Below are 13,200 nucleotides of genomic sequence, written 5' to 3'. Positions count from 1 at the left end.
CAGATCTGCCACATGTAATGAAAAGCTTAAAGTGTAAAAAAAAAAAAAAAATATATATATATATATATATATATATATATAGAGAGAGAGAGAGAGAGATTCATAGTGAATACTCTATAATCTGTATAAATCTGCTTGTTTTTCTGCAAAGGGCAGTGGAGCATGGTTGTGGTAGCCTCGTGTTGTTACATGCTTTTCATCATCAAGGCCTGGGAAACTGGTTACCGATAAGTGAAGAGCCATGATTTCAAAGGAAAGCTGTTTGATTCTTCCGTAAACTGGGAACAGGGCTAAACAGTCACATTCTAACAGTATGATACCCGCATAATGCCAAAGCTAGACTGCAGTGGTTCAAAACTAAGAGCCTTAATGTTTTAGTAAGGTTCATTTGATTGAATGGTTCATAGAATTGATTATTAATTGTCTTCTTTCAAACTTGTGCAAATTTTGGCAATTTTGCCAAGAGGAATGTGAAAAATATTGAAATAAAAAGGGGAGATGCTAAAAATAAATATCCTACCTGTAATTATATGTGATGTGGGTTGTACAAAGTACCCACCCAGAATTAATGCATATGCAACCAAAAAAATTATGCTGGGCATTTTTTATATAAACTGCCCAGTCAATAAAAAAATGACATTAATATTTACAAACTCACACTATTGAAACTCACTTATGTGATAGTCTTGTCATTCAGTACATTTATGTAAGTCAGCTGACTTAATGTTATTGCCACATACAGTAACATTGCTAAGCCTAGACCTGACCAAGTGAAGTAACCTCTGATCATAACACTGCCACCAGAGTCTTGTACGGTGGCTACTATGCATGATGGGTGCTTCCCTTCTTACCCTGATGCACCATTGCTCTGGAATATGGTCAGTCTGAACTCAATAAATTATATGACATTTTTCTGTTGCATTAAAATCCAACTTTTTTGCTCTCTAACAAACTGAAGCCCTTTTTCTGATTAGTCTCACTAATAAGTAAGTAAAGCTCTTACTTTCTTTATTAAACTTCTACTACACAGTAGATCATTTTTTATGATGCAGTGTTTTAGTGATCTCTGACCATGGGCATTCATGATTTAGTTCTGACCTGATTTCTTCTTTAATGGTTTAACACTATCCTTTTAGGTTTTAACAATGTGTTGACCAATTCCTAATTCAGTTTTAGAAATGTATCTTTTTAGTTGTGTTCTTTGCTTGACCCTTTTTGGCAGCGGAGTGCACACCCTATAATTGCCTATAGTTTATTGATAAAATCCTGTAGTAAGACATCCAAAGTGGGGCAATTTTTAAATTCATACCAGTGAAAGAAAATGTATGCAATATCTACATCCAAAATTGAATTGTTATCGCATACATGATAAAAATATAAGTAATTTTAAATAGTACAAAACACCTTCAGCATTGTAAATTGAGTGGTGTCCAGCTTCAAGACCTGATCTTCCCTCAGCAGCCGATATACAATATATACCTTTTATAATATTAATCCTTTCTGCTGAGGCAATGCATTGTAGTTGTTAGTTCAAAGCAGGACAAAGTGAACAAACAGGGCAGACTTAGACTTATTTAGGCTGTAAACCATTTAACTGCATGCAATCAATTTGACTACATTTTGATTAAACATCTGCTGCACAGCCAACTCGATTAAATTACTGTCCTTTCCAGGACATAAAATGCAAACTAAATGATGCCAATATTGTTTTATTAGAAAGCCTTTAAAGAGTTATGGGGAAATCCCATCCTACTCCTCCATACTCTCAGGTCATTAAAGCCATGCCAAATATATCCTATGCTGAATAATTGGTGAAGGCCATGGGTGAGTAAGAAAGGGCAGATGATGCGAGTCTGACTCTGGACATATGTGGACTTGCTTTTCAGTTTTGTTTTGTTTTTGTTTTTTTTTGGCAAAAAGAAGACTCAAACCAGAGAGCCACACTATTTAAAACGCTAACCTAAATCCTGTTATACAACCTGGTCAAGGTAACAGCCTATACTAATGTCCTCTCTAAAGAACTGATGAGGCTCTGTTAAATGTTGGAGAAATTTACCTGTGGAAACATCTTAATAGTGATGCTGAGAAACTAATGACACCGTAAATGCCAAAATGTTAACAAAAATGTTATGTCTAAAGAACTGTCAAGCACATATACAGGAATCCTAGATGAATATGGTTCACCAGCAGATGTCACCCTCATGCACTATATATAATGTATGTACCCTCCCCACTGTGGGATGAATAAACGTACTGTATATCTTATCTTAAGGTATATCTTATAATGGTTCTGTGTTTACATACTTATGTTTACAAATGCATTCTAAAAGCTGTTAAGCTTAACATTACAATTGTTCTAATCCTTAAGTCCTGCATTTTCGAGAGGTAAGCACAAAGTCTTTTATCCCTCCTTGTGGCCATTGATATCATATCACTGATGTTAGGTTAACGAAATCTCACATTTCACTTTAGGGACACAAAACATTTATATACAATTACATAGGATTAAAAAAAAATAGTTCCACTATTCAGTTCAGCCATGACTAACCTGATAGACCCAGCTAACAGGGAATGGTTCCAGAACACTCATTAATGTTCTCATTAGGTGCTTAGAAGGTTCTGCTGAAAAGTTATACAAGTAACATTCTTTTTTTATAATTTATTCTTAAAACAAAATAGGAACCGAACTTGATGTTCATATGGTCATAAACCAAACACTAAATCAGTCTGTGCGAACAAAATTCGAATATTTTCTGATAACAAACATTGATAGAACCAAACTTGGTATTTTATGCAATGAAATTGCTATATGACATTCTCTCCATAGTACAAAGTTCCTCATTCTTCAAAACCTGCTGTATCTGGCTGGACATAGAGTCAAAAAACGTGTACAGTACTCTGGTGTCACTAGCTCAATCAATGCTTAACAATGCTTAATTGTTCCTTGAAGATCCAGAAATTTACCACAGAGGTTCACAATTCACTTGAGAATGAATTCACTATTCACTAATTGTTTTTATTTTTTATTTTATGCAAAATACAAATCCTAAAAGTAAACTTGGATACATAATGGTTCTGTGACAAAGTGTGAATACCATGACAGGTAAAACTGAGTCAGGGCAGAACTACAACTGGATCTACCTGAAATGCCACAGGTATGACTTATTAAACAGAGTGAACATACATTATAAAAAAAAATATTTTGTTGATCTCACCTAATCTTATCCATATGGCTAAAGAAGAAACTATAATATTACTTACAGACTTAATAAACAAGTAAGGTTGGAGGAAAAAATTTTAACTTTTGTCTATAGATAAATATTTGAAACCCCTGAGGCCAGCTGCCTTGCAAGTTCAGGACACGTATAAGATTACACCACATACGATTTTCTAACCATATATTGCATATTTTAAATTACTTTTTGCCCTCTTTAAGATCTGTTCCTTCTTATATAAAGGTATATTGGAAACAAAGCTGTCTTATCTACTGTAGCACTACTGCTCTGCACAAATATTTAATACTTTAAATTTAAACTTATAAAATAAATATTATAAATATTTTTTTAAAGAAATATTTATTGTCTTAAGATAATAAATAAATAAATACTGTAAAGATTAGACAAATAATGTATCATTTAATAGACATGGCCTATGAGTACACACGGTTTTGACACCATGGTCACTATAGTGTAACTGTGGGTACAAGAACATAACCACACTTTTATTATGCAGTTATTATGCTAGGAGTATATCCATCTTTCTCACAGAAGACTGTTGGGGAACTCCAGCCCCAGGTGTGCATGAGGCAGTGCATCCTTAGTACCAGTCCCTAAATAAGGACTGAATAAAATGGCGAGGGTTGCATTAGGAAAAGCATCTGGTGTCAAACCTGTGCCAAATCAAAAGACCTGGTGCTCTGCCGTGGTAACTGCTTTGATTTACACCTTTTTCTATTATTAATAATATCATATGTTATTGCAAATATTTTTCATTCTGCTTTATAAACTTCCATAAAGTCTCCAACAAATTCCAACAAAAATTATTTATTGACTTTAGATTATTTTACCAAACCTGTGCTATGGTAAGAACTGTGCTGAGTCAGGAAAACTATGTTGACTATGGTAAGGTTTTCAAAGGCGGCATGGTGGCTTAGTAGTTAGCACTGTCGCCTTTGCACTTTAAGGGTCAAGGGTTGGATTTTTTGTCCTCGGGGTCTATATGCATGTTTTCCCTGTGCTCCCTGTGGGTTTCCTCTGGGTGCTCTGGTTTCCTCCCACAGTCAAAAGACATGCAGATTAGACTTATTGGCGTTCCCAAATTGCCTGTAGTGTGATCATGTGAATATTGACTGGAGGTCTTTACAATGGTCTTTACCACTGGCCTCCTCGGTCCCTAGTCGGACGAAAGCGGTTCCCAGATCGATAAATGGAGTTTACAAAACTTATGCAGTTATGAATTGGTAAACATAATAAAAAGTGCTCTTTTATTAACCTTTTTTAAAGCGACAAAACACTTGATATGAAATTAAATCTAATACCATTGTAACCTCTGTATAAAGTTTAGCCCCAGTATTCATGTGTTCTTGACCTTCCTAATATGGCGGAGGCGCCGACAGGAACTTTAGCCAGGTGTGGGTACTGCATGTTTTATTTATTTTATTATTTTATTGTTTTTCCATGCATTGTGCTAGCTTTTACAACCCATACTGCTGAGCTGTCTAACTATATATCTGGCTCGTATTCTTTTCATATAACCCATTTAAATGATCGATATTTTTGTTTTTGGTGCGTGGCTACGTTCTAGTGACGTAACACGTTCAACGCGCGCTGATACCGGAAATACCGAGGAGGGAAAAAAAATTGCGCAAGAGAGCTGTGTCTGTTGCACTTTTTTACAGACGTAACTGAAGATATCTGGTAAGTTCAAATTAAACTCACTATGTGTTTAAACCCACTCATTTTTGTGTTAATGTATTACTGTGATATGTTTTTTTTTCTGTTTCAGGACAGCATGGCGTTTGACTGGCTCGGGTTTGGCTATGCAGCTACTATTTTATTAGGAGGCTTTATGGGATATAAGAGAAAAGGTGGAGGAGAGCTTTACCTTTTGGTTAACACTGTCATGTCTGCACATATAGGCGTGGTGTCACATTCAGTTATTCTTAGAAAACATGCTAAATTAAAACTACAGCTTAATCTGTGCACTCACATGTGATGTTATAAGGTGTGGTGGTTGTGATAGCATTCAAACTTAAGAGCTGCAGAAAAGAAAAAAATAACCCGAAAACAATTAAACTACCATTTAGGGATTTTTTTTAAATCGGGATTGTCACCTCTGTCTTTACATTCTTATATTTACACGGCAGTTGGTAGACGCCCTTTATCCATAGTGACTTGCATTTCTCTCATTATACGTCTGAGCAGTTGGGGGAGAAGGGCCTTGCCCAACAGGGGTTGAACCCATGCCCTTCTGATTAATAGTTCACTACTTTATTGTTGTGCCGTTCAGGGGCTTAGTTAGTGGTTATCTGTCAAAGATTTCCACAGACCACAAAGGTTATGTTCAGATCAAACACAGGGCACGCACGTACTTGTGTGTTTGTGACGTAACATTTTTTAAAATTTCTCTTGCGAAGATTTCCAAACATGACGTAGATTATATCCAGATCAGTTTAGCAAGAGGGTGCTATGGTGAAAATAAGTGAATTAGCCAGATTTAAATTGCACACTCATCCTTACGAGTATAAAAAATGAACAGCGCCATCTAGAGAATTTTGAGATTAACTAATGATTCTTTTTTTCTAGGTGGATTTTTTTTTTAAAAATGAAACTTCAAAGTAGCGTCTCTGTCTATGAGCTGATAAAACAAAACCTATGTTACCTCAAGGGTTAGGGTTGGGGTTAGGTCCCCTATATTATTATTATTTTTTTTTGCAAATATCTCCAATGTACAGACAAGCCAACTTTACAGTTTTATTATATGTACAGATGTGTTAAATGAGTCTATTCTGACAAAATCTGTATTTTTACACTAACTAATAATTTGCTGTCAAGTCAGAGTATATGAAATGGGACAACCTTTAAAAGGAATACGCTGTTAAAAAAAAGGCGAAACTACAGTTGTCCACAGAGTGGAAATAAAATAAAATGTGTACACACATGCATTTTACTAAATTAGAATATCATCAGGAAGTTTATTTCCATATTTCTATTTTAAAAGTAAAACTCATACAGATTCATTACTCACAGACTAAAATATCTCAAGTGTTTATTTTCTTTCATTTTCATGATTATAGCTTTCAGCTAATGAAAACCCAAAATTCAGTATCTCAAAAATTAGAATATTAGTTTAGACAAATTAAAAAAATATATTTAAAAAAAAATGTTGGACTACTGAAAAGAATGAACTTATACAGGTCTCAATACTTGATCGGGGCTCACTTTAAATAAATTACTGCAGCGGTGTGGCATGTAGGCAATCGGTCTTTGGCACTGCTGACATGTTATGGAAGCCCAGGTTGCTCTGATACAGGCCTTCAGCTTTTCTGCATTGTCGTGTCTGGTGTCTCGCATCTCTCTCATCACGGTACACCATAGATTGTTTATGGGGTTTAGGTCAGGAGTGTATGCCGGTCCATCAATCACAGGAACACCATGGTACTTAAACCAGGTATTAGTACTCTTGGCAGTGTGGGCAGGTCCCAAATCCTGCTGGAAAAGGAAATCAGCATCTCCATAATGCTGGTCAGCATAAGGAAGCATGAAGTATTCTAAAACTTTCTGATAGATGGCCGCACTGACCTTGGACCTGATAAAACACAGTGCACCAACACCAGCAGATAACAGGGTTCCCCAAACCACCACCGACTGCAAACTTTAAATAGGTATTTAAGCAACTTGGATTCTGTGCCGTGTTTTTTCTTCCTCTTCAGGTGGCTCCTGAAGCACTGACTCCAGCTGCCATCTATTCCTATTGAATCTCCCCCAAATTCTTAAATGGGCTTATTTTCACGATCCATTTCAGGCTGTAGTTATCCCTGTTGCTTGTGAACCTTTTTCTACCATTTTTCCTTTCATTCAACTCTTCATTAATATGCTTGGATACAGCGCTCTGTAAACAGCCAGCTTCTTTAGCAATGACGTTTGGTGGCCTACTGAACCAGACCGAGAGACTATTTAACGGCACAGGAAACATTTTGCAGGTGTTTTGAGTTAATTAACTATCAGCTATAATATTGAACTTTTCCCTAGTTTCTTCAGCTGCTCTGGCAATAGTGATGGGAATAAGATTCAAGAAATCTGGAAAATTAATGCCTGGAAAATTAAAGTGCGACACCATGAGTCTCCAACATTGAACTTTTTCACAATATTCTAACTTCCTGAAATATTGATTGTTGGATTTTCATTAGCTGTTAAGAGATTAGGATTTATTTTAAATTTATTTTAAAATTAAAAGAAATAAACACTTAAAATATATAATCCTGTGTGTAGTGAATCTATGAGTTTCACTTTTTGAATTGAATTACGGAAATTAAACTTTTTGAATTGAATTACGGAATGATTTATTGTGATGCACCTGTGTATGTGTGTGTGTACACATACCTATTATTTTATTTTTATTTTTTATTTTTGCAGATTTCTGAAAATGCACTAAACCAAATGTGTGATTCCATACATATAATTCTTTTTACAACATCTACACTAACTATTTACTATTCATTCAGGACATTTAATTTATCCTTGTTATTTCTATATTTTCTTATTTGCTGCGCCAGGAAGCTTGGTATCACTGATTGCAGGATTATTTTTTGGCGGCATATCTGCATATGGGGCCTTTAGGGTATCTATGGACCCACAGGACAAATGGACTTTGTTTTGTGAGTATGCAGATTATATTGTATTTGGTTAAAAAGATATTCTTGTGGAAATACTACTTTTTTCTAGCAGTTACATCTTTATTCTGAATGTTATCCTTTTATCATTTTTCCCTTTTCTCTAGTTGCTTCAGCTGCTCTAGCAGTTGTGATGGGAATAAGATTCAAGAAATCTGGAAAATTAATGCCTGCAGGTATTATGGCCATGTTAAGGTGAGGTTTACTTAAATATTACTATCACCTAAATTCTGTATTGTGCGTAGAACAAAGTTGAAATGAGGTATTCTGTCAAGAGTAAATACAAATGGGTGACTAATTTAAAGGGGGAAAAAATGGGCAAGTAAGGTGTTGTGAGCCACCAGAACAGCTAGAGTGCCCTAGCATTGAGTCTACCCAGAGGTTACTGATGGACAAACACCGTTCAACAATAGTCACTTAAACATTTTCCATAGATGTTTACTTGTTAACCTATTTATTTATTTATTTTTGTGAAATTTTAAACCTGTAAGCTTTGTTGGTTATTTTAAATATTAATAACCTGAATTTTTATCAAGTTGGTGTTAATAAGAAATCTGTTAATAAGCTGCTTTGGATTACCTGCTGCAAACATCAGGTAACCTGTATAACCTACATGATTGCAACAGCAGTCTATCAAAGTTCATTCTGTGTCCTGATTTTAGCCTCATGATGGTTGGGCGACTGCTGATCCTCTGAACAAGGCATAGACCTGCAGCTTATTCAGCTACTGACACTGTTGTTTTACATTATGCATTACAGTGCATCAACCCTTCAATAATTATGCACTGATAGAATCCTCACAGTTATGCGATCATGTCAGTCTTTCTGAATGTTTATCTTGTACATTCCAAATAAAGCCTATTTTTTAATGTTTTTTATATCAAGTCATTCATTTTATAGTGCATTGATGTGGAGCAAATAAAATCTAGAAAATGTATCAGTATCACCTGAATTATCTAAATAATAAAAGACACTTAGTTTCAACATTGAATCATTTATTGTTTTAAAAGCCCTTTTTTTTTTTTTTTTTTTTTTACAGTAGCAGCAGCCTTGCCCAATGTGTAAAATACGATTATCAGGCTACTATTAGTGCATAGTATTTTTCTGCATAGTAATGTAAGTAACCCTCGGGCCACAAAACATCCCCTCTTTATATTGTTGTTACTAGGATTTACATCACAATGCTCAAAAGTATGCACATAAATCCATTAGGCTAATCTATTAGACATTTATCTAACTCCTTATCTAGCCTGATATCATATATTACATTGAACTGAACAGAAGCCCTTCGCTCTGCTTTCTTGAATCTAAAGGGCACAGTATTAAACGTTGAAAGAGAATTTATGATGCCTTACATAAGCCCTCTTCTGTACAAGGCACAAGAAAGCTTATAAGTGCTTAAAGATCTGTCAATCTTCTACTTGAAAAGATGGCTCAGTACAGTCTTGACAGTATTAGCATAAACTTCATCGGGTGGGGGCTTCCTCTGACTGCCGGGCTGCAAGAACTTACTGATGGCTGGAATCGCTTTCATTCTCTTCTGAAATTCCTGAAAGAAAAGAAAATTTCTAAAATTATATTGTGCAATCATGACATATTATTTATAATAGATAATATTTAATTTAAGCATTTGTAAACTTTGACAATAGTGATAATGGGCTTCCAAAATACATTTACTTCCATTTGAGTTTGCTTTAAAGACATATTTTTATAACCCTTTTCCTTCACCAAGTGTGCTAATAATTCTGGAGCGGATTGTAACACTGACCTGAATTTTGGGAAAAGTGGAGAGTATTGTCGGGAACAACTCCTCCAGCATGAGAGTGGTCTCAAGGAGGTGCACATCTGCACAACTCAGCTGGGCTCCCACAAGGTATTTGGAATGAGCAAGAGCCTGAGAGCCATGGAACACACACGGATGAAGATACAATTTCTACATATAATGCACATAAGAATGTAGTTTAACTAAAGCTTAAGAAGCATACCTTTTCAAATGCTGGAAGATAACAACCCTTGGCTTTGCCCTGTATTTTATCCAATTGTTTCTGTTTTTGGTCAGCAGGTGTAAAAGGCAGAATCATGATCATTTCCATGCAGTCTCTAAGACCCTCAGAGTAAATATCAATCCTTTAAAAAAGAAGAATAAGACTGCATTTTAGTATGGTTTCTGGTAAACTTGATAACATATGTACATCATATATACAATGTACGCTGACTTCTATTAAAGACTTGCACTCACATAACACGCTCCTTAATATCCTTTCCATAGAGATTGTATTTTCCGGCAATGTAGTTCAGGATGGCCTTGGTCTGAATAAGCTTCATGCCGTCTATTTCAACCAGGGGGACTTGATGAAACGTCAGCACTCCATCTGAACATCAGGAAAGAGTTATTACTGCTGATAGTAGTGCTACAATCGGGGTTTTTGTGGCCGATCACAGAAATCAGAAACAGCCAATACCAAGGTTTTGGTTTAGAAAAAAAAAAAGATTTTTTTTTACATATTTTACAGATACTTGGTAATAATCCCAATGTGGCAGTTGAGAGACAAGCCATCAGTAAAAATTAAGTGCTTATCTACCAGTTCTGATTGGCAGCCAGTTGACTGGAGAACCCCTAACTGTTGGTTTCTATAAGTTGCTGTGCATAAGGTCTTTTTTTTGCAGTCAAACTACTTGATGTGAAGTAACTTCCACAGGCCTTATTGATGCATTTCTTTGAAAATATTTCCTACTATACAAATTTAAAGCTCATAATGGACAATAATATTTATGAATATTTACTGCAACCACACACTATTTCATAACTGAATGTTCTACTTACAGATCATATTAGCTTCAACTAAATATTATTTATAGGCTGTTGTTATTCAAATTTTAATTGAACCAAAAAAATCTATATGACCAGTGAAAGCGGCCAATAACTGTAAGTTGATAAAAGACTGCCTGGACTGAAACCAAAACAAAACAAACCCAAGGCAAACCAATTTGTTATGTCTTCTCCTGCTCGTCCCAAAGATTTTTAATTCATGTGTGAAAATGATTCCTTATACTCCTAGAACCACTATTTCACAATTTAAGCCTAATAAATCTTGCCAGTATTGTTGTGCTATTAGGGGGAAAAATCCACTGCTGGGATAAACTGGTCATTGACTTGATTTTATTGCCACATAATGTTTCTGAGCCCAGATCTGACCAACTGAAGCAATCCCAGGACAGACCTGACCCTAATCAGGTCATTCACATCACCCTGGAATAAGGTAAATGTAGACTCATCTGACCACAGGACCTACTTTCTTTGATCCAAACTCCAATCTTTATGCTCCATGACAATTATTTTCCTCCTAAACCTTACTAATTAGTATAATACTGATCCTGTGAGTGCATGTCACATTGTGTATATAAAAATGCTAGTACTTTCACAATTAAACATTGCTATATTTTTTATTTATGATGCAAGTCTTGGTTGGTGTGGTGTGTGATTGGGGCAGTGACTCATGATTTTCCTCAGAACACATTTTTCCCTATAAAGTTGACAGCTCTTACCGTCCTTTCATTTTGTACTCATGCGCTGCAGTATCATTTCAGCAATCTTCCTAGTTGTTTTATTTGTTTAATACAAGCCAATAGTGCAGTCCTTTCATAACAAATAGGCTAATCACGTCAGTAATGATCAAATGAAATACTTATTTATATTTAAATATCTGTTAAGCCACTTAATTATGTCAACCTGTAACAAACATTTCAATGCAATAAATAAAGTATTTAATAAAAATTAAAAAAAAAAAAAAAATTAATTTTCTAATTGCAGTTACATTTAAAGTAGCTGCATGAAAGAGACTGTTTGAGGGAATGTTAATCAGTGCAGTATACATACCGTCCACAAGTTTCTGGTATTGCTCATTGGTTGTTAGATGAACCTCCTCGAACTGTAAATGAGTCAAGTTTTCATTACATGACAGAACTTTAACCTGAAGGAGAACAGGAGTTAAAAGTGTGTCTGCACAAACCTCAACACCAGCAACAGCCAGGAGCCACCGGATCGACTCCATCTTCCCTCTCCCGTTAAAGTAATGCAGTACAACCTTTCCGGACATTTTTGCACGAACAAATATTTCGCCGAGATAGAAACTCTCAGAACTGTCCTGGTGGAAGTTTTCGCATTGCGTGAAAGTCCTTCTGTATAAAGAGGTTGCGCAATCAAACGCCAATAGACCAATAGCATGGCTGGGGGAAATGTTCACGTGACTGATACCTGGCAGATAAATAACTTGGGGCGCGGTGTGAAATATAAGGCGCGTGGGTGTGTTACTTCAGAAAAGAGGCACAAGGTCACTGTTTTATGTTTTCAGTGGCATTTAATAAATGTAATAATTGCCCAACAGTAGTCTTAAAAACGGCATAATAACATAATAAACAATGTTTACTAATATTTCATCTGCGTATATTTAAAGAGTAAAGAAAAACAAAACGTGTTGCCTAGAGTAGTCTGCTTGCGTCTGATGTTTAATCCACCAATTCGAATTTGGGAATTATTCGAATTATCTTTGCTCCTTTTACATAAGATACTGTTCTTTTTAGAACGTCTTACAACTATTATTGCTTTTTCATTTCTTCTATATTAATGAATGCCTAATCAGTAACTCAGAGTATGGACCACCTTATGTAAAATGTCCCTGTCGCACAGCAAAGCACGTTCCTTTTATATTTATCTTATATGCCGTGCTTTTATAAAAAAAAAAATAAAATAAAAAATTAACCGCCAAATCTCATAGAACCCGCGTGATTCTGTTCTATGAGTGTGCGTTTGACGCGCCATCTGGAGGCGGGAGAATGTAACTGCTGCTTCATTGCATGTGGTTATAATAAATAAATCATTCAAATATTTTTTTATGCACAAATAGTTTAAGGACTGTATACAGAATAGAGCTTATGGTACACAAACGGAAATAATATCTAGTTTTATTTATCACACATTAAACCCCCTATATGCCTTTGTACACATTCCAGCGCCCATTAGCGCCACCCCACGCTGCTGTTTTTGTAGGCAGTCCTCAGTGAGACTCTAGCCAATAGCTGAACCATATATTTGCATAAACCACAAAGCCTGCTGGGAGACTTAAATTCGGCTTTATTTACTACATATAATTTAATAATAATCATACAAAAATATTATACGTACATGCATTTCTAACATCTATTGTAGCTTATATGTTTATAGTTAAAGAATTCTAATTCAGTTCCCCTTCAGTGCGCATTCAGTACTCACCAACTTCGAGTCGACAGTCAGTGTATCCGCGTATATAAAT

General features: G+C 35.5%; 2 protein-coding genes across 2 annotated transcripts; one reads left to right on the top strand and one right to left on the bottom strand.

Annotated features, from left to right (window-relative positions):
- Positions 1-4,808: 4,808 nt before the first annotated feature.
- tmem14a (transmembrane protein 14A) lies at positions 4,809-8,767 on the top strand. The gene is made up of 5 exons (XM_053502633.1): positions 4,809-4,916; positions 5,005-5,086; positions 7,775-7,876; positions 7,999-8,086; positions 8,554-8,767. The coding sequence occupies exons 2-5, from the start codon at positions 5,011-5,013 to the stop codon at positions 8,585-8,587; spliced, it is 300 nt and encodes a 99-aa protein (XP_053358608.1). The 5' UTR covers positions 4,809-4,916; positions 5,005-5,010; the 3' UTR covers positions 8,588-8,767.
- A 127-nt stretch (positions 8,768-8,894) lies between these two features.
- gsta.1 (glutathione S-transferase, alpha tandem duplicate 1) lies at positions 8,895-12,079 on the bottom strand. The gene is made up of 6 exons (XM_053502631.1): positions 11,902-12,079; positions 11,769-11,820; positions 10,131-10,263; positions 9,877-10,018; positions 9,660-9,785; positions 8,895-9,440 (listed from the first exon to the last, which is right to left on the bottom strand). Exons 1-6 carry the CDS (start codon positions 11,986-11,988, stop codon positions 9,309-9,311), a joined length of 672 nt encoding a protein of 223 aa, XP_053358606.1. The 5' UTR covers positions 11,989-12,079; the 3' UTR covers positions 8,895-9,308.
- Between the last annotated feature and the right edge of the window lie 1,121 nt (positions 12,080-13,200).

The sequence above is a fragment of the Clarias gariepinus genome, chromosome 8 (genome assembly GCF_024256425.1).
Source record: "Clarias gariepinus isolate MV-2021 ecotype Netherlands chromosome 8, CGAR_prim_01v2, whole genome shotgun sequence".
Classification (NCBI taxonomy): Eukaryota; Metazoa; Chordata; class Actinopteri; order Siluriformes; family Clariidae; genus Clarias; species Clarias gariepinus.
This window is presented reverse-complemented; position numbering and strand designations above follow the sequence as displayed.